This window comes from Budorcas taxicolor, chromosome 10 (assembly GCF_023091745.1).
Source record: "Budorcas taxicolor isolate Tak-1 chromosome 10, Takin1.1, whole genome shotgun sequence".
NCBI classification, from domain to species: Eukaryota; Metazoa; Chordata; class Mammalia; order Artiodactyla; family Bovidae; genus Budorcas; species Budorcas taxicolor.
The window spans coordinates 77,692,176-77,716,701 of NC_068919.1; the positions used below are offsets into that span (position 1 = coordinate 77,692,176).

Below are 24,526 nucleotides of genomic sequence, written 5' to 3' on the forward strand. Positions count from 1 at the left end.
TCCAATGATGACTGTTTCAAGTAAGACTGACCTCTAGTTGCTTTAGACGGAAGTGGCATTGTTCCTTTCATATCCAAGACAGTACCGTTCAGAGACCTAGAACCTAAGGGATTACTGTGGTTAGTTTAAATAATTTAGTCCTTGAATAAATTTACTTGTCCTCTGTATTAATGAGCAAGCTGGTAGGGAGGATGTATTCCTGTAATAGATGTAGTAATGCTAAGATTTGATGAGAAGATAGCATCTTTCTGGCTCCCTCCTCTATTCCAAGAAACCAGAATTACAGAATAGGAAAAGAAGTAGAAAATGCCTTCCTGTGTGACTGAGAATTGAGTCACAGTGGGGTGTTGCATTGTGGTTAGGGCTTTTGGAGAATCAGTGTCCCAAGTGAAATTGGCTGTGCCTTTCAATTCTTTTATAGGGAAACTAGAAAATTTGAACTGTGTGTGAGAGCTGGACTCCTTAGGAGCCATTGTGATGAGAAATCAGTGGGCCTATGTGTATTTGCTACTTCTCACCGAAAACTCTTGTTCTTCTCAAAATGACATAATCATACTACAAACAAGTTTGGGGAAGTCTTAAATTACACCATCTGTTGTGAGAAAAGGGTAGGGTGGAGAGAAAAACCACAAAGATGCCTCATCAAGTTGAACTAATACAACGTAACCCTTAGTGTGTGTAGGCTTTTCCTTGTCTCCTTATTTTAACTAACAACTGTGTGAGAGTGGGACACACTTAGAGACTGAACTTGGTTAGAGATCTTGACTCTTCTGAGGGGGTCAGGGGCCAGAGGACAGTGATTCTTTCCTTTGCATCTGTTGTGACCACATGAACCATCCTGGCCACCTGGTCTCCATGCACTGTGCTTTAGAATAGTGTGGAATGTGGTCCGTCTGGTTTGTGGAGCTTCCTTGGGAAACCAGCCGGGGTGCTAGCCCAGGTCTGGGGCAGGGAGCTACACATCTGGACTGGTTCACTGGCAGAGCCTTAGTAGTCACCCGCCCTTTCAGTCCTTCCTGGAACAAGGTGAAGCATCAAGAATTTTAAAAAGATAAAAGACCACATATTCTCAAGAGCACTATTTTAGCCCCAGGGATTGTCGCTATCTCTTTCTGTGGTTAGATAGTGAAGTAGCTTGAGGTCTTGTCAGCATGTTAACAACAGACCTTTTTCTCAGAGAAGGTTAACAGTCTTGTTTGGAATGAGGGAAAGTTGGTTATGTTGCAGTGACTTGTGAAGCCAGAGGAACCCTCCTCTTCTCTCTGCCCCTGCCTGTGTTGGAATCAGGCTGCCATCTGTCCACTGAAGATCTGCCCGAGAGAGCTGAGCTGGCTGCCTCACCATGGTCTAGAAGTGCCTGGAGGGTTGACATGAGTTGGGTACAGTTCACTTCAGTTCAGTTGCTCAGTTGTGTCCGACTCTTTGCGACCCCATGAACTGCAGCACGCCAGGCCTCCCTGTTCATCACCATCTCCCAGAGTTCACTCAGACTCACGTCCATCGAGTCCGTGATGCCATCCAGCCATCTCATCCTCTGTTGTCCCCTTCTCCTCCTGCCCCCAATCCCTCCCAGCATCAGAGTTTTTTCCAATGAGTCAACTCTTCGCATGAGGTGGCCAAAGTACTAGAGTTTCAGCTTTAGCATCATTCCTTCCAAAGAAATCCCAGGATTGATCTCCTTCAGAATGGACTGGTTGGATCTCCTTGCAGTCCAAGGGACTCTCAAGAGTCTTCTCCAATACCACAGTTCAAAAGCATCAATTCTTCGGCGCTCAGCCTTCTTCACAGTCCAACTCTCACATCCATACATGACCACGGGAAAAACCATAGCCTTGACTAGATGGACCTTAGTCGGCAAAGTAATATCTCTGCTTTTGAATATACTGTCTAGGTTGGTCATAACTTTCCTTCCAAGGAGTAAGCGTCTTTTAATTTCACGGCTGCAGTCACCATCTGAGTGATTTTGGAGCCCCCCAAAAATAAAGTCTGACACTGTTTCCACTGTTTCCCCATCTGTTTCCCATGGAGTGATGGGACCAGATGCCATGATCTTCGTTTTCTGAATGTTGAGCTTTAAGCCAACTTTTTCACTCTCCTCTTTCACTTTCATCAAGAGGCTTTTTAGCTCCTCTTCACTTTCTGCCATAAGGGTGGTGTCATCTGCATATCTGAGGTTATTGATATTTCTCCCAGCAATCTTGATTCCAGCTTGTGTTTCTTCCAGTCCAGCGTTTCTCATGATGTACTCTGCATAGAAGTTAAATAAGCAGGGTGACAATATACAGCCTTGACATACTCCTTTTGCTGTTTGGAACCAGTCTGTTGTTCCATGTCCAGTTCTAACTGTTGCTTCCTGACCTGCATACAGGTTTCTCAAGAGGCAGGTTAGGTGGTCTGGTATTCCCATCTCTTTCAGAATTTTCCACAGCTTATTGTGATCCACACAGTCAAAGGCTTTGGCATAGTCAATAAAGCAGAAATAGATGTTTTTTCTGGAACTCTCTTGCTTTTTCCATGATCCAGCGGATGTTGGCAATTTGATCTCTGGTTCCTCTGCCTTTTCTAAAACCAGCTTGAACATCAGGGAGTTCACAGTTCATGTATTGCTGAAGCCTGGCTTGGAGAATTTTGAGCATTACTTTACTAGCGTGTGAGATGAGTGCAATTGTGGGGTAGTTTGAGCATTCTTTTGCATTTCCTTTCTTTGGAATTGGAATGAAAACTGACCTTTTCTAGTCTTGTGGCCACTGCTGAGTTTTCCAAATTTGCTGGCATATTGAGTGCAGCACTCTCACAGCATCATCTTTCAGGATTTGAAATAGCTCAACTGGAATTCCATCACCTCTACTAGCTTTGTTCGTAGTGATGCTTCCTAAGGCCCACTTGACTTCACATTCCAAGATGTCTGGCTCTAGATTAGTGATCACATCATCATGATTATCTGGGTTGTGAAGATCTTTTTTGTACAGTTCTTCCGTGTATTCTTGCCACCTCTTCTTAATATCTTCTGCTTCTGTTAGGTCCATACCATTTCTGTCCTTTATCGAGCCCATCTTTGCATGAAATGTTCCCTTGATATCTCTAATTTTCTTGAAGAGATCTCTAGTCTTTCCCATTCTGTTCTTTTCCTCTATTTCTTTGCATTGATCGCTGAAGAAGGCTTTCTTATCTCTTCTTGCTATTCTCTGGAACTCTGCATTCAGATGCTTATGTCTTTCCTTTTCTCCTTTGCTTTTCGCCTCTCTTCTTTTCACAGCTATTTGTAAGGCCTCCCCAGACAGCCATTTTGCTTTTTTGCATTTCTTTTCCATGGGAATGGTCTTGGTTCCTGTCTCCTGTACAATGTCAGGAACCTCATTCCATGGTTCATCAGGCACTCTATCTATCAGATCTAGGCCCTTAAATCTATTTCTGACTTCCACTGTATAATCATAAGGGATTTGATTTAGATCATACCTGAATGGTCTAGTGGTGGGTTGGGTACAGAGGGGCATGCATTACTCAGCCTATTCTCAGCAAGTGATGCCCTGTTCTTCTTTGGCAAGAAGTTCATATGTAGCTGGAAAACCAATTAGCAGGAAACAATATAAATATGAATATAATATAATAAAAATGGTGTTGCAAGTCATCTCTTATTACATGTCTTGAGCCAAACTTTCAAGCTTGTTTTGTGTTGGAGTTTTTTATACCAGGATCATAGTCACGCACAGATACCAGGATCTAGTAACACCATGTCTATATCAGCTGATCTTGAGATTAAGTCCGGTATGTGTTAGATGGACATGTCTGAAGTGACCAGCCTGGATGCTGGGATTAACCTTCCATCCTTGAGCGCCCTGTGCCACTCTCCCTGGCCTTCCTCAGCTGTGGTCTTAGAGTAGCATTGTAACTTTTTTCAATAAGTTGGTCTTCTAGGTACAACTTTGAGGTTCTAAGAATTAGCAGGTGCAGTCCTTTTAAAATACCAGGAATTCCCTTTCTGTGGGATGAAATCTGCCATGTACAATATATGAATCTGTAACTTTAAGAGCCACCAGCGTTCTCTTGGCACCAAATGAGAACTCAGTCTTTGTTTTTCTGCGCGTTTCACTGACTCATTATTCCTGACAAATCATAAGCACTCATCCTGTTCAAGGACAGTTCAAAAAACTGTTCACTAATGGACTCTCGGGCTTCCCAGGTGGCTCATCTGCCTGCCAAGCAGGAGACATGGGTTCAATCCCTGGGATGGGAAGATCCCCTGGAGACGAAATGGCAGTCCATTCCAGTATTCTTGCCTGGGAAATCCTGGACAGAGGAGCCTGGCAGGTACAGCCCATGGGGTCGCTAAGAGTTGGACACCATTTAGCGACTAAACAACAGCACAACAACAGACTCTTAGCTTTACTCCAAGTCTAATATTCTGCCAATAGGCTCCCTGTGGCTTGGCATACTCACCCATGTGCTGGGAGCCAGCGTGAGGAATTCCACCCGTGACAAGGTCATGCGGCAAGAGCTCTGATGGCTAGGCTAATCAGACCTCAGGTTTTCCCCCTGGAATTTCCTGAGCATCCGCCCCCCAGAAAATAAGAATCTGCCTGCTTTTCCACTCTTCTGACATTCTCTGGAAAAAGTCAATTCAGGGCTTTAGTCTTCTGCATTTGAAACCGTGTTTCAATCCAAAAACCCCTCTGATGGCTTTCTAGCCTGCCTGCCGGACTCGTACAGCTGCGCCTGTGATTGTTTGAGGCCTCCTGACCGCAGGAGGCACAGGAAGCTTAAAACATCCTAGGAATGTAGGGCTTCCGAGGAGTCAAAATCATTAGAATGGGACTGATTAAAGGTTTCATTTGTTGAGCCAATACTTGCTGCCAAATTTTCATATCCTTTATTTTTAGACATAGTTGGTATATAGAAAAACAAATAGTAGACCTGGTATTAGCAACATTAGATCTTTGAGTTAAGTACTTTCTTTGTTATAACCTACTGCACCTTTGTTCTATAGAGATGTAACTTTAATGCTTTAAGGAGATGTAGATTAAAGAAAAACACTTCAGGGGAAACGAAATTAACATTCATTAAGGAAGAGAGCCAAAAAGTGATAACAAGCCTCTTGGCCAGAAGATAATGTAAATCACCTGAGACCTTTTGTATACGAAAAGATATACAGAAAGAGTCTGGGCTGCTAACGCTACATAATTTTGTATTACCCATTGATCTCTATGTATAATCAAAAGTATAAAAGGCCTTGAAGGACAATAGAAGGAGAGCCAGTTGCTAGACTGGTTTCCCCCGTGTCTCCTCTTTACTCTAATTTCAGGCTGAATTCCCATCTGGGGCGTGGAGGCTCACTATGTCTAAGAGAGAGAGCCCAAGGCGGGGCACTCTCCAATATTCAAACGGGCGCCGGCGGCCTAACGTAGATAGTGCAAGCTCCTTGTCTGGAACTTTATTGGTTTTCCATGTAACCCAAGTTAATCAGCCTCTTCTCTCCACTTAATCTTCCTACTACACTACTTCTTCCTAATCTAATCTTATATTAATAAATAAATAAGTTTTCCTCGCCGACTCCGTCCACCCTTCGAATTCCCTGGATCCACCGGGGCTGGACCCCGGCACCCATGTGTCAACCCACTTGACCCATCTCTCATGACTTGCTGGAGGCCTTGGGAGCAGCTAAAGCTACCTATAAGTACAAGCAGAGCAGCAGAGAGAATGGGGTGCCCTTTTGCTGTAGAAATGCCTGCTCACTCATAATATTCTTATCTGATCTCTAACCAAAGGAGCAGTCAGGCATGCTCTGAGCTTTAGGTGCCCTTTACCTCCGCTGAATTTCTTCTGCAGTATGTGGGTGATGATACCAGCAGAGGAAGTAGCGAGGATTAGCAGCTCTCCATAAAGCATCTAGCCAGCACTACATGGTAGGCAGAGAGAGACAAGTTTTGTTCCTTTCCCTTGTTTCCTGTCACTGGCTTCTTTCAGGGATTCACTGGTGATGCGGGTCCTGAAATAGAAGTGCTGTTCGCAGACATTACTAAGGTCAGATAGGGCTCTTTCCATTTCTTCCGGTTGCATCATTCTGTGGATGCACTTGTATTCTCGTTCCACTCCGATGGAACCTGAGAGGTTTATCAAGGCCAAAGGTAACATCCAGGCCTAAAAGATCAGAGTAATAGTCAGTGTATTTTTATTTCCAGCACTGGGGAGAGAAGCAATGAGGGCTTGACTTTTTTCCCCGCTGCAAATGAAAAATGAGAGCCCTTTCCAGTTGGTTCCAGATCTATTTGATATGAGAGCTTCCTTGGAAGTTTCGGGTTTATTTCATCTTACAGTACCTTCTAAAAGAGGAAAGAGCAGCAATGGAATATTGTGTCTCTTCCAATTTAGACTTGCAGATGAGTTGACCTGAAGCACAAAAGATTTGAGAAAAGAGAGCTCCCTCCAGCATGGTAGCTATTCCATGTTATAATATGCAGTTTTCACTATTATTCCAAGATTCATTGAAATTGGTGAGACCATTTCTTGTTTTTTGAACCAGAAAATTTGCCATTAGCACTCAAAGTAATTGCTTTAACTTTACTCAGTTCATCCTGCTCTTAACAAAAAAAATTAACCTCCCATCAACCTTTCTACACCTCAAAAAACAGCCTATGGGTCATAATTTATGTTCCCTATAACCTCATATTGCTTAGCGCCAATATGTAGACATCTCATTCTTATTAAATTGTTCAGCTGTTTCCGAACAAGGCATACATTTCTTCTTTCAGGTCCTCATTTTCTTTAGAAACCAATCTTAGGCTCTGTTCCACTAGTCCTTTGGGTGTTACAATGCTACTGGTGCAGTAGGCATTATAGGAGAAAGCTGCATCAGGATGGCATGGTCCCCTCACTGATTCAGCTCTGCAATGAACTAGAACAGTTAAGATCAGCAACATAAGCTTTCACATTTTGAGTTCTTAATCACTTAAAGATTATGGTAGTGGAATCAGAAAGTATTCACTGTGGCACAGATTTAGCTGTCTGCCAGAATCCAGTCTCATCCTCTTCTGGATGTGAAAACCTCATTTGCTGGCCAGTGCCATCTGAGCAGGAATGATGTGCCACTTCGAGGCTGGCGCCTTTAAAAGCAGAGGTGTGCCTTCTTAGCACCTTCTCCCTCTCCACCTGCCTTGAACCTGGGGAGACTTAACCTTAGCCATACAAGATGACAAGCTCTGAAGTGTGGTAGACCCACGAGCCAGGAGGAGTCTGGTTTCTGAATCATATAGAGGAAAGCTGCTTGCTGACCTAGAATATCGAACCCTGGATACTTAAATGAACAAGAAACCAATCTAATGTGTATGTATGGCTGAGTCCCTTCATTGTACACCTGAAACGATCACAACATTGTTGATCGACTATACCCCAATACTAAATGTTTTGGGTGTTAAAAAAAAAATCTATTAAAAAAAGAATATTATGGTGCTTGCTTCAGCAGCACATATACTAAAAAACTGGAACAATTCAGAGATTAGCACAGTCCGTATGCAAGGATGATGTGCAAATGTGTGAAGTGTCTGGCCACCTGATGCGAAGAGCTGACTCATTTGAAAAGACCCTGATGCTGGGAAAGATTGAGGACAGGAGAAGGGGACGACAGAGGATGAGATGGTTGGATGGCATCACCCACTCGATGGACATGGGTTTGGGTGGACTCCGGGAGTTGGTGATGGACTGGGAGGCCTGGCGTGCTGCGGTTCATGGGGTCGCAGAGTTGGACATGACTGAGCAACTGAACTGAACTGAACTGAAAAAACAAAGAATACCATGGATTTTGTTTAGGCATAAAGGTCTACAAGGACAGAGTAGTCAAACTTGGGGAATGGGATAAGGGACTCTCACCATTCGATTTTACAAAAATTTCCATGGTCAATTAGGAAGGAAAACAACAATAAAATAACAAAATTTTCTGGTACAAAATTCACTTGTTGTAGAAGCCCATCCTTGTCTACCCGATCCTCCCTGAATTTCCTTTCACTTCTTTAGCATTCACTGTCTCTAGTCCTTACTTGGACCTTATTGTGGAAATCCAGGAGCAGAGTTGGGAGTCATACAGGGTGGGCCACTCAGTCAGGGCCCTCAAGGTATTAATCCCTTCAAGGGGACTGGTCCTCAGCTTTGTGGATCCAGGAACAGAAGTCTTAAAGTGTGCAGCAGAGTTTATCAGACTTTCACACCCAGAGACTGATGCTAACCATGATGTATTAACCCAAATGCCCATCTGTGCGTAATTATAGTGAGCAACGGTCCTTCTGACATCCACTGTCAGAAGAGGAAGTCCTCTTGCTGGTATGAGGGCTGCTGGGAAACTGAGTAAGCAGAAGGCTGTTTCGCAAGCAAGGAATTGGAACACACCATCCAGCCTGTGAATTAATCTGGTGATTCACTCCACAGTTACACGTTTAATGACCAAAATCCTTTTATGAAATTCAGTCTCTCTGTCATGGAGAGTGTTGCTTTTAAGACTGCCTGATGCTCTTAAGGTTCCTTTTTAGGCTTTCTGAAGCTTTATTCTGGTAAGTAAACAATAGTGAGCCAAGTTAGTACTGTTTTTTATCAAAGCCTAATCCTATATTCCATGATTGGACTTGAGCTTTTTCCTCAAGTTCTGTCACTTAACCACCAGGCTGATCACTTTAGTTCTTTTATTTCTTATTGGTTATGGGGAGGACTAAATGAGTTAGTCTTCAAAAATTAATATTAGCATGATTAACTTAGATTATAAACCCTTTCTAATTATACACCTATCATAAAACACCTAGGAAGAGCTTAAATGCTTGATGTGGTTTAAGGAGATGCTGAGATAAACATGGATAGGGAAGTTAAAGGGGCTTCCCAGGTTGTGCTAGTGATAAAGAACCAGCCTGCAAATGCAGGAGACTTAAGAGACATGGGTATGATCCCTTCGTTAAGAAGATCCCTTGGAGAGGGGCATGGCAACCCACTCCAATATTCTTGTCTGGAGAATTCCATGAACAGAGGAGCCTGGCGGACTACAGTCCATAGGGTTGCAAAGAGTCAGACATGACTGAAGTGACTTAGCACTGGAGCACTGGAAGGAAGATAAAACATCCAAGGATGGGCACTGCCATTGAATCTGTCCAGCACAAGACTGCCTTGCAACAGTGGCAGGACCTAATATTAACTTGAAAGTTAAGGCTTCATTTCTCTTAAATCCAAACTGTCCTTCCATATTTTGAGATTCAGTAAAGTACATAGTGACCTTCAGTTCAGTTCAGTTGCTCAGTCGTGTCCAACTCTTTGTGATCCCATGGACTGCTGCACGCCAGACTTCCCTGTCCATCACCAACTCCCAGAGCTTGCTCAAACTTATGTCCATTGAGTTGGTGATGCCATCCAACCATCTCATCCACTGTTGTCCCCTTCTCTTCCTGCCTTCAGTCTTTCCCTGCATCAAGGTCTTTTCCAGTGAGTCAGTTCTTCACATCAGGTGGCCAAAGTATTAGAGCTTCAGCTTCAGCTTCAGCATCAGTCCTTCCAATGAATATTCAGGACTGATTTCCTTAGGATTGACAGGTTTGATCTCCTTGCAGTCCAGGGGACTCTCAAGAGTCTTCTCCAACACTATAGTTCAAAAGCATCAATTCTTTGGTGCTCAGCTTTCTTTATAGTCCAACTCTCACATCCATATGTGACTACTGGAAAAACCACAGCCTCAACTACACGGACCTTTGTTGGCAAAGTCATGTCTCTGCTTTTTCATATGCTGTCTAGGTTGGTCATAGATTTTCTTCCAAAGAGCAAGTGTCTCTTAATTTCATGGCTGCAGTCAACCATCTGCAGTGATTTTGGAGCCCAAGAAAATAAAGTCTGTCACTGTTTCCATTGTTTCCCCATCTATTTCCCATGAAGTGATGGGACCAGATGCCATGTTCTTTGTTTTTTGAATGTTGAGCTTTAAGCCAACTTTTTCTCTCTCCTCTTTCACTTTCATCAAGAGGCTCTTTAGTTCCTCTTTTCTCTCTGCCATAAGGGTGGTGTCATCTGTGTATCTGGGGTTATTGATTATTTCTCCCAGCAATCTTGATTCCAGCTTGTGCTTCATCTGGCCTTGGATTTCGCATGATGTACTCTGCATATAAATTAAATAAGCAGGGTGACAATATACAACCTTGACGTACTCCTTTCCTAATTTGGAACCAGTCCGTTCCATATCCAGTTCTAACTGTTGCTTCTTGACCTGCATACAGATTTCTCAGGAGGCAGGTCAAGGTGGTCTGGTATTCCAGTCTCTTGAAGAATTTTCCTCAGCTTGTGATCCACACAAAGACTTTGGTGTAGTCACTAAAGATGTAGATTTTTTTCTGGAATTCTCTTGCTTTTTGGATGATCCAATGGATGTTGGCAATATGATCTCTGGTTCCCCTGCCTTTTCTAAATCCAGCTTGAACATCTGGAAGTTCTCAGTTCACATACTGTTGAAGCCTGGCGTGGAGAATTTTGAGCATTACTTTGCTAGCATATGAGATGAGTGCAATTGTGGGGTAGTTTGAACATTCTTTGGCATTGCCTTTCTTTGAGATTGGAATGAAAACTGACCTTTTCCAATCCTGTGGCCACTGCTGAGTTTTCCAAATTTGCTGGCATATTGAGCGCAGCACTTTCACAGCATCATCTTTTAGGATTTGAAATAACTCAACTGGAATTCCATCACCTCCACTAGCTTTGTTCATAGTGATGCTTCCTAAGGCCCACTTGACTTCGTATTCCAGGACGTCTGGCTCTAAGTGAGTGATCACACCATCATGGTTATCTGGGTCATTAAGATCTTTTTTTGTATAGTTCTTCTGTGTATTCTTGCTACCTCTTCTTAATAGTGACCGTACTCATGTCTTTTTTCTTTTTAAAAGACTTTAAAGAAAATTTTTTATAGTTGTTTTATTTGGTTAATTTTTTTCTCTTGGTTCCCAGTATCTTTGGTCTGTTTTCACATTCTACCTCCAGAACCTTTCCTTTTTATTTAGTCATTGAGATCTTCTCTGGTTTTGGATCTCTCATATGTTATTTTTAAAAAAGCAATGGTACACAAAGAAGATACACACAGAAGTCTAGCTGCATATGCATCTTACCTTTAATTGAGAATAGCATAAGGCAGTCTGTTTTGCTTCCAGTATCCTTACTAGTGGTGACCCCTTGGTTGGGCTTATGTTCCAGGCCATTGTTGACCTTATGTTCCAGACCGTGGCTTCTCAAGTTCCTACATTCTCTCAGAAGTTTGGCTTTGGATTGAGTTTGGGTTCAAGAGGTAAAGCTCAAACTGTACAACTTACATTCAAGACTGGTTGTGCTAATCTTAATCCAGATCTTTAACACAAATCTCTGCAGACATTAAGATGTCTATCCTGTGACCCACCCTTTGCCCCTCCCCTCATCATACTTGGATCCCAGTTGGAGAAGGAGGCCCTTAAGAATACAATCTGTTCTAACATTGTTTATTCAGATCTCCTGATAGTGTTAGATTATTTAGTCCTCACCCTAAATGTAACTGATTTATTGATATAAGTGGTTAAGACTGAAAGATTGGTACTTACACTGAAGATTAACATGTAGTTAGTAAAGGTTAATTAAGGTAGAGTGACTAATGTAATTTGCTGGAATACTGTGAACCTTGCCTGGGTGGGAAAATATTACAGCTTACTGTCAGAATGTACCAGTAGCTCATTTTGTTTGTTTTAAAGAGAAGTCTGTGCCTTTACTTGCCAAACAGGTACTCAAGGCGGATGAAGCAGGAGGAGCGGGTGGCTCCATGCTTCCTGGGCTTTTAGGTGATGGAGAACTCGCCCAAGTAGTGTCCAGTAATCTTGGACTTGGTTTCCACCCAGGTGAAAGTCTTGGGGTTGTAGATACCCACCATCTGAGTGGGATGACTTCAGTACCTATGGCATCTCTTTGGGTCGAGCCCCTAAGACTGGTCCTGCCCAGGAGCTTCTACCACGCCCATGGGGTGCCGTGCAGCTGTGTCACTGCGTTGGCACGTCCAGCAGCTGGTCTGGGTGCTCATCCCTGTGGGTGAACTTGTGGAAGGTCCGCTGCTGCCTGCTCCCCTTCTGCTGTCTTGTTGGCTCCTCAGAGAGGGCTGTTTAGTTCTTAAAGTGTTGGAATCAAGAGGGAGTCTTTGAGGTCTCAACTGCATAATCTAGAATACACACTTTGGGGTAGACGGCCTGAGTTGGGATCCTGATTCTGACACCTAGAAACTGTGTGACCTTGGGGCCTTGCATCGGTTCCCTCACCTATAGAATCGCATGCTGTAGTTGCCTACTAGGATTGTGAGTCTTAAGAATTTCTGTTGAGCAGTTGCAACAGTGTTTTGGATCTTGTAAGTAGTAACTGAGACCATAGTGAGGCCCAATCAGGCTGAAAGTGTCAGTGGTGTGAAGTCACCTGATCCTTCGCTCCCCGGTTTTGCTGAATGTGAGCACCTACTGTACGGGTAAAGGAGCGCCCCTGCCCCTTGGAAGACGCACTTGCTTTGGCAGCAGAGTGTTGTGTGTCTCTCTTACTCATAACACCCTATTTTTAGGAGTTTAGCATTTGATCTTTCACTGTGGTGTGAACTGAACGCCTGAAATCTTGATTGAGAATTCTGACGGTACTTTTACTTTTTGGAAGAAAAGTTATGACCAACCTAGATAGCATATTCAAAAGCAGAGACATTACTTTGCCGACTAAGGTCTGTGTAGTCAAGGCTATGGTTTTTCCTGTGGTCATGTATGGATGTGAGAGTTGGACTGTGAAGAAGGCTGCGCGCCGAAGAATTGATGCTTTTGAACTGTGGTGTTGGAGAAGACTCTTGAGAGTCCCTTGGACTGCAAGGAGATCCAACCAGTCCATTCTGAAGGAGATCAGCCCTGGGATTTCTTTGGAAGGAATGATGCTGAAGCTGAAACTCCAGTACTTGGGCCACCTCATGCGAAGAGTTGACTCATTGGAAAAGACTCTGATGCTGGGAGGGATTAAGGGCAGGAGGAGAAGGGGACGACCGAGGATGAGATGGCTGGATGGCATCATGGACTCGATGGACGTGAGTCTGAGTGAACTCCGGGAGCTGGTGATGGACAGGGAGGCCTGGCGTGCTGCAGTTCATGGGGTCGCAAAGAGTCAGACACAACTGAGCGACAGAACTGAACTGAACTGAACTGAAAGGCATAAAGTTTTTTCCAAGGCTTATAACTAGTAAAAGCTTGAGCCATGACACAGATAAGAGTTTATTAAGTATATTAAGTATGAACCGTATTTTCAAATTTCAAATTTTTCAAATTTCTCTCCACAGTCTGATAAAGGTTTTATGAGGTAAAATGTAAAACATTTTGATGAAAAACTCCCTTTAATAGAAAAGTTTATGTGAAACATATTTTATCATTCACGTTAGCCCTTGGACGTGTTGAATGTAGGTCAGAGGTGAGGACAAACTGGAAGTTTTGTTAAGGGACAGGGAACAGGAAATACAGTTGATTTTATTATTGCTTGCCAACCAAAGCACTTGACAGAGCTGTTTACATAGGAAAAAATGCCACCAGAGAAGAGAGGTATGCCTTAAGTGTATTCTGGTTGGAATCCTCAAGTCATTAGTTGCTCTGGAATGCTGATGGATTGGTTAATTTAGCTCTTTTGGACCTGGGAATGTGTGTGCACGTGTTTGTTTACTTATACCGTTTTAGATGTAGTTTCAGAGTGTTTTATGTGCTTGCCTTATTAGGAGAAACATTTCTTTAGGACTCACAGTTATGAACATTGTTTTTAGGCTATGGCATATTAAGAGAAGCTATTCTTAAGACATGATATATCGGGGTCATCATTTACTAAATGCTCTGTCTGCGACTCACAGGGTTTTGTCTTTTGTGTGCGTTTGTGAGGTTAGTCCTTCATTTGAAAGCCATTTCTATCAAATGACTCCCCAAAATAGTTCCTCTCCCTGCTAATTTTCTCTGAGTCACCCATTACTACATTAAAAACTAAGTAAATTGGCTGAGATTTGTGTTTATAGTAAGAGTAAACAGGCTGTGAATGAGTAGGTACTCATCTGGTGGTTTCAGCTGTAGAAACTTTGTCTCCCTCTGCTTTCTGGATAAAGTTGAAGAGTTGGGGTGAGTCAGGTGCTGCTCTTGTAGTTCAGTCTTAGGAAGATGCTTTGTGTCTCTTTAATGTTTATTCTTTTTAGGATTCTAAGATTTTTATAAAAGACCTGGGAACTCTTCTGTTGACTCTGTAGGATGATAAGAATCTGTGGATGTGGTTAAATATATTTAGTAGAGTGTTTTGAAATCCTTCAGGTTTTTTATTTGGGAAAGAAGAAGCTGCCCTTATAGTAAAGAAGCACTTATAGGGCAAATAAACCAGGAGTTAAAATGGGATTCAGGCCTTAAGTCGGAAAAGGCGATGGCACCCCACTCCAGTACTCTCGCCTGGAAAATCCCATGGATGGAGGAGCCTGCTAGGCTGTAGCCCATGGGGTCACGAAGAGTCAGACATGACTGAGCGACTTCCCTTTTACTTTTCACTTTCATGTACTGGAGAAGGAAATGGCAACCTACTCCAGTGTTCTTGCCTGGAGAATTCCAGGGACGGGGGAGCCTGGTGGGCTGCCGTCTATGGGGTCACACAGAGTCGGACACGACTGAAGTGACTTAGCAGTAGCAGCAAGTAATAACTGTAAAAGCCTCCTAAACATAAGAGATATTTAGGTACTCAGATTGGCCTTTTATTTTAAAAAAGGTGATATTATGAAAATTCCTATATTTGTTTCTTTGTCCTAAATTAATGCTGCTTAATTTTCTGTAAATCCTTTCAGTTCCTCTTGGTATTTTACTTTCACTCTATAACTTGAGGCTATCTGAGCTCTAATTGAGACCAGTTTTGTGATTGGTAGGTTAAGTGAGTGAACATTTCTGGGTTTTACTTTATAAAATTCAGCTTCTTTATCTGCAAAATGATATTCCTAAAAGGATCTAGCCCACAGGATTGCTGGGAGGATGGAGAGAATCCTGCCACTGTGGTGTGAGGTTTCAGTTACCCTGATGTGTACTCTGTTACAACTGTTATTCGTGGCCCCAGGCCAGTACAAGTGGGAATAACATGATTACTCTTGTCATCCCTCATTCATTTCTAGGCTGCCACCTGAAAGACTTCGGAGATTTGAATTTTACTCCAGTTCCCAAAGATGATCTCTATAACAACTTGATAGTGAATCCTCGCTCCGTGGGCCTGGCCAACCAGGAACTAGCGGAGGTGGTTAGCCGAGCTGTGTCAGGTGGCTACAGCTGTGTCACAGTGGGAGGAGACCACAGGTAAGAGGGAGCCAGGGTGGTGGAGGGGCTGGACTGCATGGCTCATTTAGAGCAAAGTACTCCAGAATTTCTAGGGTATCATGTACATAGCATTTTCATGCCTAAGATCAGGAACCACTTGAGGCACGTACAGTTTCCTTTGTAAGACATGTCACACAGTATGAGGGCAAGTTCAGAGTTGGACTAAGCAAAATTTTTAGATGGTATGTTTCATGCTTACTTCTTGGAAAACTTTCTTAAAACTTCTAATGACTTTTCATTTTGGTTATTTAGGAGAATAGGAGGGATTCATCGATAGGCTGAATTTATTTTCTTTAAGCATTTCTGCTAATAGGTTTTAGAAATGCCCCACTTGGCACGTGAATACTTTCTCTACCTCCACAGTATGGACCCTAGGTGGCTTACGCAATTGATCCTCTCAGTGAATCAGCATGCACTTTACTGAGCACTGTTCTGATGAGTTGTCAAGCAGTGCCAAGGAATATTGGAAACGTGATCTATTAGAATTAAATGAAATAAATACACATGGAATGAGGAAAAAATACTGAATTCTGCATCTCAGAAGGATGAGATCAGTCTGGGCTGGACTAGTCAGATTTCATGGGGAAGTATGATTTGAGCTAAGTAATGAAGATTTTTTTGGTAGTAAAAAATGGCATTGAAGTACTAGGAATATCAAGCATTTAATACATAGTCTCAGTCAATCCTCAAAACCATGCCACGAGGCAGATACTATTTTATCTAATTCACTGCTGGGTACAATGAGGGACAGAGGCTGAATAACATCTAGAGCCAGGAAGCAGTAGAGCTTGGATTCAAGTCCATTGTGACCACTGTGGGCAATAGTCTTTTGAGACAAAATCTAGCAACTTCCCTGAATTGCTCAGCTTTTCAGATCAATTAACAGAACTGGAAAGACAGGTAGATTCCTCATTAAGAATAAAGTTTTAGGTAGAGTAAAATACCACATTCTCTACTCAAATTGATTAAATAACTCAAGGGTGGGTCTCTTGCTTTGAGCTCAGTGCTCTCTGAGCTCTGAGAGCTCATCTATTGTCTCTTTATTTATTGTCTCTTTTATGGTTGGCTTACTATTTAGGGACCACTTATTACTGCAGTTATAATCTTTGGTTTTTCTTTTGTTTGTATCAAGATTGCAGTCCTCTCATTGCTAAAACCTAGGCTGTCTGGAAGATTCTAGAAAGGAAGGGGTGTGTGTATAATCTGAACAGTTGAATGTTTGAATATTTTGAATATTTGAATATTTTAAAGAAAGAGGCATTTTTCAGTCACTCAGCTCCCTTTAACAGTGTAACATACACTACTGCTTTGATCATCAGACTAACATTATTATCCTTATCTTATATAAAGGGAAATAGCAGTCTGGAGAAGTTAGATGACTTGTCCTATTTCACACAGTTCTTCCTAGAAAGACCCCCGGTGTTCTGAATTGATTCAGTGCTTTTAGCACCATACCATGCTCTTTCTTGAAAAGGTCCTACAGGGAACACAGGGCTTAAAATGCTACCTCAGGGTATACTGACCTAAAGGATGACTGTGGCTAGTTCCTAGGATGCTTAAGCTGCATTTCCCATCGCCCTGAGGACAAATTCTTTGGTTCCTGGGAAGCTTGGGCAGCTTTCCAAACACAATTTCGTCAGCTGTACTCCTTCAGTTCAGACAGGATAGTTGGCTAATGTAAGAAGAGACCAAGGACAAGCAAAGCAAAAACCAGAAACACCTAACGATTGTTGAATGTCATGCTAATGTAAAGAACATGCAAATAAACTTGTTTTATTCAGTGACCTAATGAGGTCTTTAATTGGGTTGCTCTGTTAATGTCTTTAAAAATGTTGACTTCCTGTTTTAGGAAGTATCACATAATCTTTCTAAAAAGCGGTAACACAAATTTTTATCCTTAAAAAGTTAATATAACTGATTCTTTAAAATACATTCTTCTTGGTCTCTCAAGAGATATTAAGTAATACTAGTGAGTTTTTACATACTGATCACCTCTTTAACAGGATTTCATTTGTTGAACAAAAATTTTGGGTCCTTTTCTGGGCCAAGGCTAATGGATCCAATTAAATGAATTTAGGGGCAGCAGTGACACCTGGCACACCACAAGAATAACCAGTTGTCAGCTTTGAATCTTTAGAGCCTTCCATTTCTCCCTGTCTTTCATTCAGGATTTGTCTTTGGGGATGACAGTCCCAGGGACCCTGTCTTATCCAAATCCAGATTCAATCTAGAGCCCTGACTTTGCCCTGAGGACAAAGTGTGAGCTGTGCTGGCTGAAGATATTTGTTATTAATGATGTTTGCCAAGCAGGGGGCCTTTAAGATTATTTTATTTTTTCTTTGCAGCCTGGCAATCGGTACCATCAGTGGCCACGCCCGACACTGCCCAGACCTTGGTGTGATCTGGGTTGATGCCCATGCTGACATCAATACACCCCTCACCACTTCATCTGGAAATCTACACGGACAGCCAGTTTCATTTCTCCTCAGAGAACTACAGGACAAGGTCTGTGGGCTGAAATGAAGAGAATGGAGGGCAGGTTGTAAGGGTTATCCTGGGGCTCTGAGAATCTAGTTCAGTGAGATTTCTGTGAAGGACAGATTTATGGTGATGGTAGTAATGTTCCCCACTTCTTCGTTTGTTCACCAAACTATTTTGGACCACATAGTCTAGATTCTGGGAGCATAAAGATGACTAGCACACGGGCCCTGCTTTTGGAGTGGCTCATAATCTCATCTCATAATAAAGGAATGTGGTAGTGGGCAGTGCCCTCTAGTGATATGGATATACCTACAGCCTGAAGAATTCTTGGTAAGAAGCTCCTGGGCCTCACTCTTGGACCCACCAGACTAGAAGACAAATAAAACCATGATTACCTCAGTCATGTTTTCCCAGGCTCTTCAGAAGACATGGGAGCTCATGCTAGGCATGGACTAGAATCTGTGTATCGCTCCCCTTAGTAAGGGACGAAGTTAAACCAGGATAGTACAAAGGTTATTCACTAGGCGGAATTCACATTTTGGCTCTTGGGGACTTGAAACATAACCTGGTTCCCATCTCAAGAACCAATCTGTAAACAATTCAATAGTGTGCAAAGAGGTGGAAAAGATCTAGTCAGCAGTATTCTTGCTATTTAGGTAAGTTAATAAGAAACCAAGGCCACCTTCAGTTCCGGTCAGTTGCTCAGTTGTGTCCAACTCTTTGCGACCTCATGGACTGCAGCATGCCAGGGTTCCCTGTCCATCACCATACTCCTGAAGCTTGCTCAAACTCATGTTCGTCGAGTCTGTGATGCCATCCAACCATCTCATCTGCTGTTGTCTCCTTCTCCTGCCTTTAATCTTTCCCAGCATCAGGGTCTTTTCCAATGAGTCAGCTCATCACATCAGGTGGCCAAAGTATTATAGCCTCAGCTTCAGGTGTCAGTCCTTCCAATGAATATTCAGGACTGATTTCCTTTAGGATTGACAGGTTTGATCTCTTTGGAGTCCAAGGGACTCTCAAGAGTCTTCTCCAACACCACAGTTCAAAAGCATCAATTCTTCGGCACTCAGCATTCTTTGGTGCTCAGCCTACTTTATAGTCCAACTTTCACATCCATACATGACTACTGCAAGAACCACAACTTTGACTAGACGGACCTTTGTTGGCAAAGTAATGTCTTTGCTTTATAATATGCTGTCTAGGTTGGTCACAGCTTTTCTTCCAAGGAGCAAGCGTCTTTTAATTTCATGGCTGCAGTCAACCATCTGCAGTGATTTTGGAGCCCAAGAAAAAGTCCGTCACCGTTTCCATTGTTTCCCCATCTATTTGCCATGAAGTGATGGGACTAGAAGCCATGATCTTAGTTTTCTGAATGTTGAGTTTTAAGCTAGCTTTTTCATTCTCCTCTTTCACTTTCATCAAGAGGCTCTTTAGTTCCTCTTTGCTTTCTGCCATAAGGGTGGTATCATCTGCGTATCTGGGGTTATTGATATTTCTCCCAGGAGTCTTGATTCCAGCTTGTGCTTCATCCAGCCGGGCATGTTGCATGATATACTCTGCATATAAGTTAAATATGGAGGGGGACAATATACAACCTTGACGTACTCCTTTCCTGATTGGGAACCAGTCTGTTGTTCCATGTCCACTTCTGTTTCTTCTTGACCTGCATACAGATTTCTCAGAAGGCAGGTTAGGTCAAGGTGGTCTGGTATTCCCATCTCTTGAGTTTTCCACAGTTTGTTGTGATCCACACAGCCAAAGGCTTTGGCATAGTCAATAAAGCAGAAATACATGTTTTTCTGGAACTCTCTTGCTTTTTTGATGATCCAGTGGATGTTGGCAATTTGATCTCTGGTTCCTCTGCCTTTTCTAAATCCAGCTTGAACATCTGGACTGTTGAAAACTGGCTTGGAGAATTTTGCTACTTTGCCAGCCTGTGAGATGAGTGCAATTGTGCAGTAGTTGGAGCATTCTTTGGCATTGCCTTTCTTTGGGATTGGAATGAAAACTGACCTTTTCCAATCCTGTGGCCACTGCTGAGTTTTCCAAATTTGCTGGCATATTGAGTGCAGCACTTTAACAGATCATCTTTTAGGATCTGAAATAGCTCAACTGGAATTCTGTCACCTCCACTAGCTTTGTTTATAGTGATGCTTCCTAATAAGACCCACTTGGCTTCACATTCCTGGATGTCTGGCTCTAGCTGAGTGATCACACCATCATGGTTATCTGGGTCATTAAGATCTTTTTTGTATAATTCTTCTGTGTATTCTCGCCACCTCTTCTTAATATTTTTTGCTTCTGTTAGGTCCATACCATTTCTGTCCTTTATCGAGCCCATCTTTGCATGAAATGTTCCCTTGGTATCTCTAATTTTCTTGAAGCGATCTCTGGTCTTTCCCATTCCATTGTTTTCCTCTATTTCTTTGCACTGATCACTAAGGAAGGTTTTCTTATCTCTCCTTGCTATTCTTTGGAACTCTGCATTCAAATGGGTATCTCTTTCCTTTTCTCTTTTGCCTTGAGCTTCTTTTCTTTTCTCAGCTATTTATAAGGCCTCAGACAACCATTTTGCCTTTTTGTATTTTTTCTTGAGGATGCTCTTGATCACTACCTCCTGTACAATGTAACGAACCTCTGTCCATAGTTCTTCAGGCACTCTATCAGATCTAATCGCTTGAATCTATCTGTCACTTTTGTATACTCAAGAGACTTGACTTCAGTCATATCTGAATGGTCTAGTGATTTTCCCTACTTTGTTCAAGTCTAAATTTGGCAATAAGATTGAGTTGATGTTCTGAGGCACAGTCAGCTCCTGGTCTTGTTTTTGCTGACTGTATAGAGCTTCTCCATTAGGCTGCAAAGAATATAATCAGTCTGATTTTGGTATTGACCATCTGGTGCTGTCCATGTGTAGTCTTCTCTTGTGTTGTTGGAAGAGGGTGTTTGCTATGACAAGTGCATTCTCTTGGCAAAACTGCTAGCCTTTTCCCTGCTTCATTTTGTACTCCCAGGCCAAATTTGCGTTGCTCCAGGTATCTCTCTTGACTTCCAACTTTTGCATTCCAGTCCCTTATAATGAAAAGGACATCTTTTTTGGGTGCTAGTTCTAGAAGGTCTTGTAGGTCTTTGTAGAACTGTTCAACTTCAGCTTCTTCAGCATTAATGGTTGGGGTACAGACTTGGATTACTATATTGAATGGTTTGCCTTGGAAGTGAACAGAGATCATTCTGTCATTCTAGATTGCACCCAAGTACTGCATTTTGGACTCTTGTTGACTATGATGGCTACTCCATTTCTTCTAAGGGATTTTCGCCCACAGTAGTAGATATAATGGTCATCTGAGTTAAATTCACCAATTCTAGTCCATTTTATTTCATTGATTCCCCAGGTCCCATCTCCTGTTTGACCACTTCCAATTTACCTTGATTTATGGACCCAACATTCCAGGTTCCTGTGCAATATTGTTCTTTACAGCATCAAACTTTACTTCTGTCACCAGTCACATCCACAACTGGGCATTGTTTTGCTGTGGCTCTGTCTCTTCATTCTTTCTGGTGTTATTTCTCTACTCTTTTCCAGTAGCATATTGGGCACCTACTGACCTGGGAAGTTCATCTTTCAGTGTCCTATCTTTTTGCCTTTTCATACTGTTCATGGGGTTCTCAAGGCAAGAATACTTTAGTGGTTTGCCATTGCCTTCTCCAGTGGACCATGTTCTGTCAGAACTCTTCACCATGACCCATCCATCTTGGCCCTACAGGGCATGGCTCATAGTTTCACTGAGTTACATAAGGCTGTGGTACATGTGATCAGTTTGATTAGTTTTCTGTGATTGTATTAAGAGAAGGTATTTTATTCTTCAGAAGACTATACTGTTCTGCAGCTGCCCTTCTGAATCATTTCCACTTCTATCAGTTCTTTCCCAGATCGTGTGTTTGCTGGTTTACACATACACTGAGGGTGAGAAAAGAAAGCATACTGCACACAGTGATTACCTTTGAGAGACTGAGAATCCCTGATGAGTCCTTCTCTTCACAGGTACCACAGCTCCCAGGATTTTCCTGGATCAAACCTTGTATCTCTTCCCCAAGTATTGTATATATTGGACTGAGAGACGTGGACCCTCCTGAACAGTAAGTTAATATGTTAGGGTTGAGTTTGGGGCCTGTCCTGGCCACTAATGTTCCATTTGATAGGTTATTTCTGGACTTAACCTGTTGTAGGTCACTATAGGACAAGCTCCACTCCCACATCTGATTGAAAAACTCCTCTTTAGCTAAGGCTTTTTTCCTTTATATCTCACCAGTTTTATTTTAAAGAATTATGATATCCAGTATTTTTCCATGAGAGACATAGATCGACTTGGTATCCAGAAGGTCATGGAACAGACATTCGATCTGCTGATTGGCAAGTAAGTAACTACAATGGACGTCTACTACTAGGTCCCAAAGAGAACAGGGCAGACGCTCAGTGGGTAGTAAACTTTGGCCTGTCTCTTAAGATAATGACCTTATAAAAGCAAAACATACATATAAAAAAATTCAGATCAGAAAGGGAGACTGAAACTTCAGTCATGTTCTTCTGGGGCTGGGAGGGAAAACTGCTCGGTGAATTTCTCTTTAGCTCCAATTTTAATGCTTATCTTTCGAGAGGAGAAGCATTCATTGTTCCAACTTTTCTCTTCTTCCCAGGCTCAACTATTGCATCATCTGAAAATTTTATATTAAGCAAATCTTGGTGGTATAGAAAGATGACAGGTGAATGCTAATCAAATGCTAGTTAAGAACATTTTCCCAGTGCTGTGTCTTCATTTCTGGGTGATTAATTGCCACCTTGGTAATATACTGTTTCTTAAAGTGTTAAGAAGTATAAATAATTTACTACATAGGTGTTTACTATGTTACCTTCAACCATTTGGATGCCTGGGCTAAACTGAAGTTGGAACTGGGAGATGGTAAGATCGCAGTCATAAGTTCAGAGCTGCTGTTCTACTCTGAGAGAATAACTAACTGTAACCTAGACCAATCCAACTTCAACTAGAATTTGTCAGAACCCATGTCCTATGGAAGTGAGGAATTCCCTCTATTGATAGTTCTTAATGTAAGAGGCTCTAAAGCCCAGGGTAAATAAGAAATACAAACTGGAGTTAGTCTGAGGCACACAGAACTGAGGGCAAGACTATGAAGTGGTGTGTAAGCACCTAACACAGTAACTTTCAGAACAAATCTGGAAATCTGCTGTGTTAATAAAGTACTAGCATGAACAGCAGCAAAACCAAGGAGCTGTAGCTGTAGGAAGGACAAATAACCAGTAGGAAGGACAAATAACCAAGTACAGCCCAAATGACTTTCTCTTGTTTTCCTCCTTTCAAGAAGACAAAGGCCAATCCATCTGAGTTTCGATATTGATGCATTTGATCCTACACTGGCTCCAGCCACAGGAACCCCTGTTGTAGGGGGACTGACCTATCGAGAAGGCATGTATATTACTGAGGAAATACACAGTACAGGTAAGCAGTGATCAACCTGTTAATTACCTAAGTAAATCTGCTGAAGCCTCTTGCCTGCCAGGGGATCTTTTCTATTATTACATGTCACTGGAGACATTGTTTCTCTTTAAACTTCTATAGCTAAAAGCCATGTGGCCAGGCTAATAAGGAGTCATTTAGAGGCATGTTTGGACCTGGCTGATAACAAAATACATTAGGGTAACACTGAGTAAAAAAAATATATTATCTACTTAAACACTTACTAAATACAAGAATAAACTGCCAAACTGATGTAGTTCTTTGCATCTGAATTGTATAAAGGCAGATGAAGACTAAAAGGCAAGCCCAAATAGCTCTAATTTTAACCCTGACACTATGAGACTGGTTCACTGGGAGTTAAGAACATCAAGCTGAAGCTTCCTTTGAAGATATTTCAAAGCTGGACAATACCTTGTGCCCTTTCATAGAAGTCTTATACTAGAGCTTGTTTGCTAGGACCTGTAATATGGGGATACTGGAAGATGAATGGCTGACAGGAAGAGGAGTAAACTGCAAGCTAGGGGATCAAGAGTAGCTACAAGAGGGGAATTCCCTGGTGGACCAATGGTTAGGACTTACTTGGTGCTTTCACTGCAGTGGCTGGGTTCGATTCCTGATTGGGGAACTAAGATCCCACAAGCTTCGTGGTGCAAAAAATTAATAAAAATTTTTAGAAAAGAGTAGCTACAAGAGGTTACTGTCCCCAAACTCATACTCATTTGCAAACACTTTCCATTTTTGTCAGAAAACTCTTGGTTTTAAGGCTACTTTAAATGACCTCTCATTATAAAATTTAAACAATTACTGAATGGTACTTTATCAACTAGATAAAGCAGTTTGCTTAAATTAATCTACAAGGTGGCAGTAGTCTAGAAATATGGGTAGTATATGTTTTTAACAGTTTGAACCCTCCTGATTTACTTCTGGGCTATGCAAAAGGTCCACATTTAGTAGGTGGAAACTGGATACAGATGCGTGTGCAGGGACTGGTGGACACACCTGCTCACTGTAGTTCTGCACGGTGCACTGAACTCCACATTGCTCCTAAGGGACGGCACACTGTGCGGATGTACTAGCATTGAATGTACATGTACTAAAATATAATATCCATAAGTCGATAGGTATATCCATCCATGTATCCAGGCTTTATGGCCACCCTAAATA

At 42.2% G+C, this 24,526-nt stretch overlaps 1 protein-coding gene across 1 annotated transcript in view; it reads left to right on the forward strand.

Annotated features, from left to right (window-relative positions):
* Window positions 1-24,526, forward strand: part of ARG2 (arginase 2) — a 39,732-nt gene that overhangs the window by 13,888 nt on the left and 1,318 nt on the right. Inside the window, exons 3-7 of the mRNA XM_052646450.1 lie at window positions 15,149-15,326; window positions 17,693-17,852; window positions 21,874-21,968; window positions 22,142-22,246; window positions 23,208-23,344. Coding sequence (XP_052502410.1) covers window positions 15,149-15,326; window positions 17,693-17,852; window positions 21,874-21,968; window positions 22,142-22,246; window positions 23,208-23,344 — 675 coding nt within the window. The remainder of the gene's footprint in view (window positions 1-15,148; window positions 15,327-17,692; window positions 17,853-21,873; window positions 21,969-22,141; window positions 22,247-23,207; window positions 23,345-24,526) is intronic.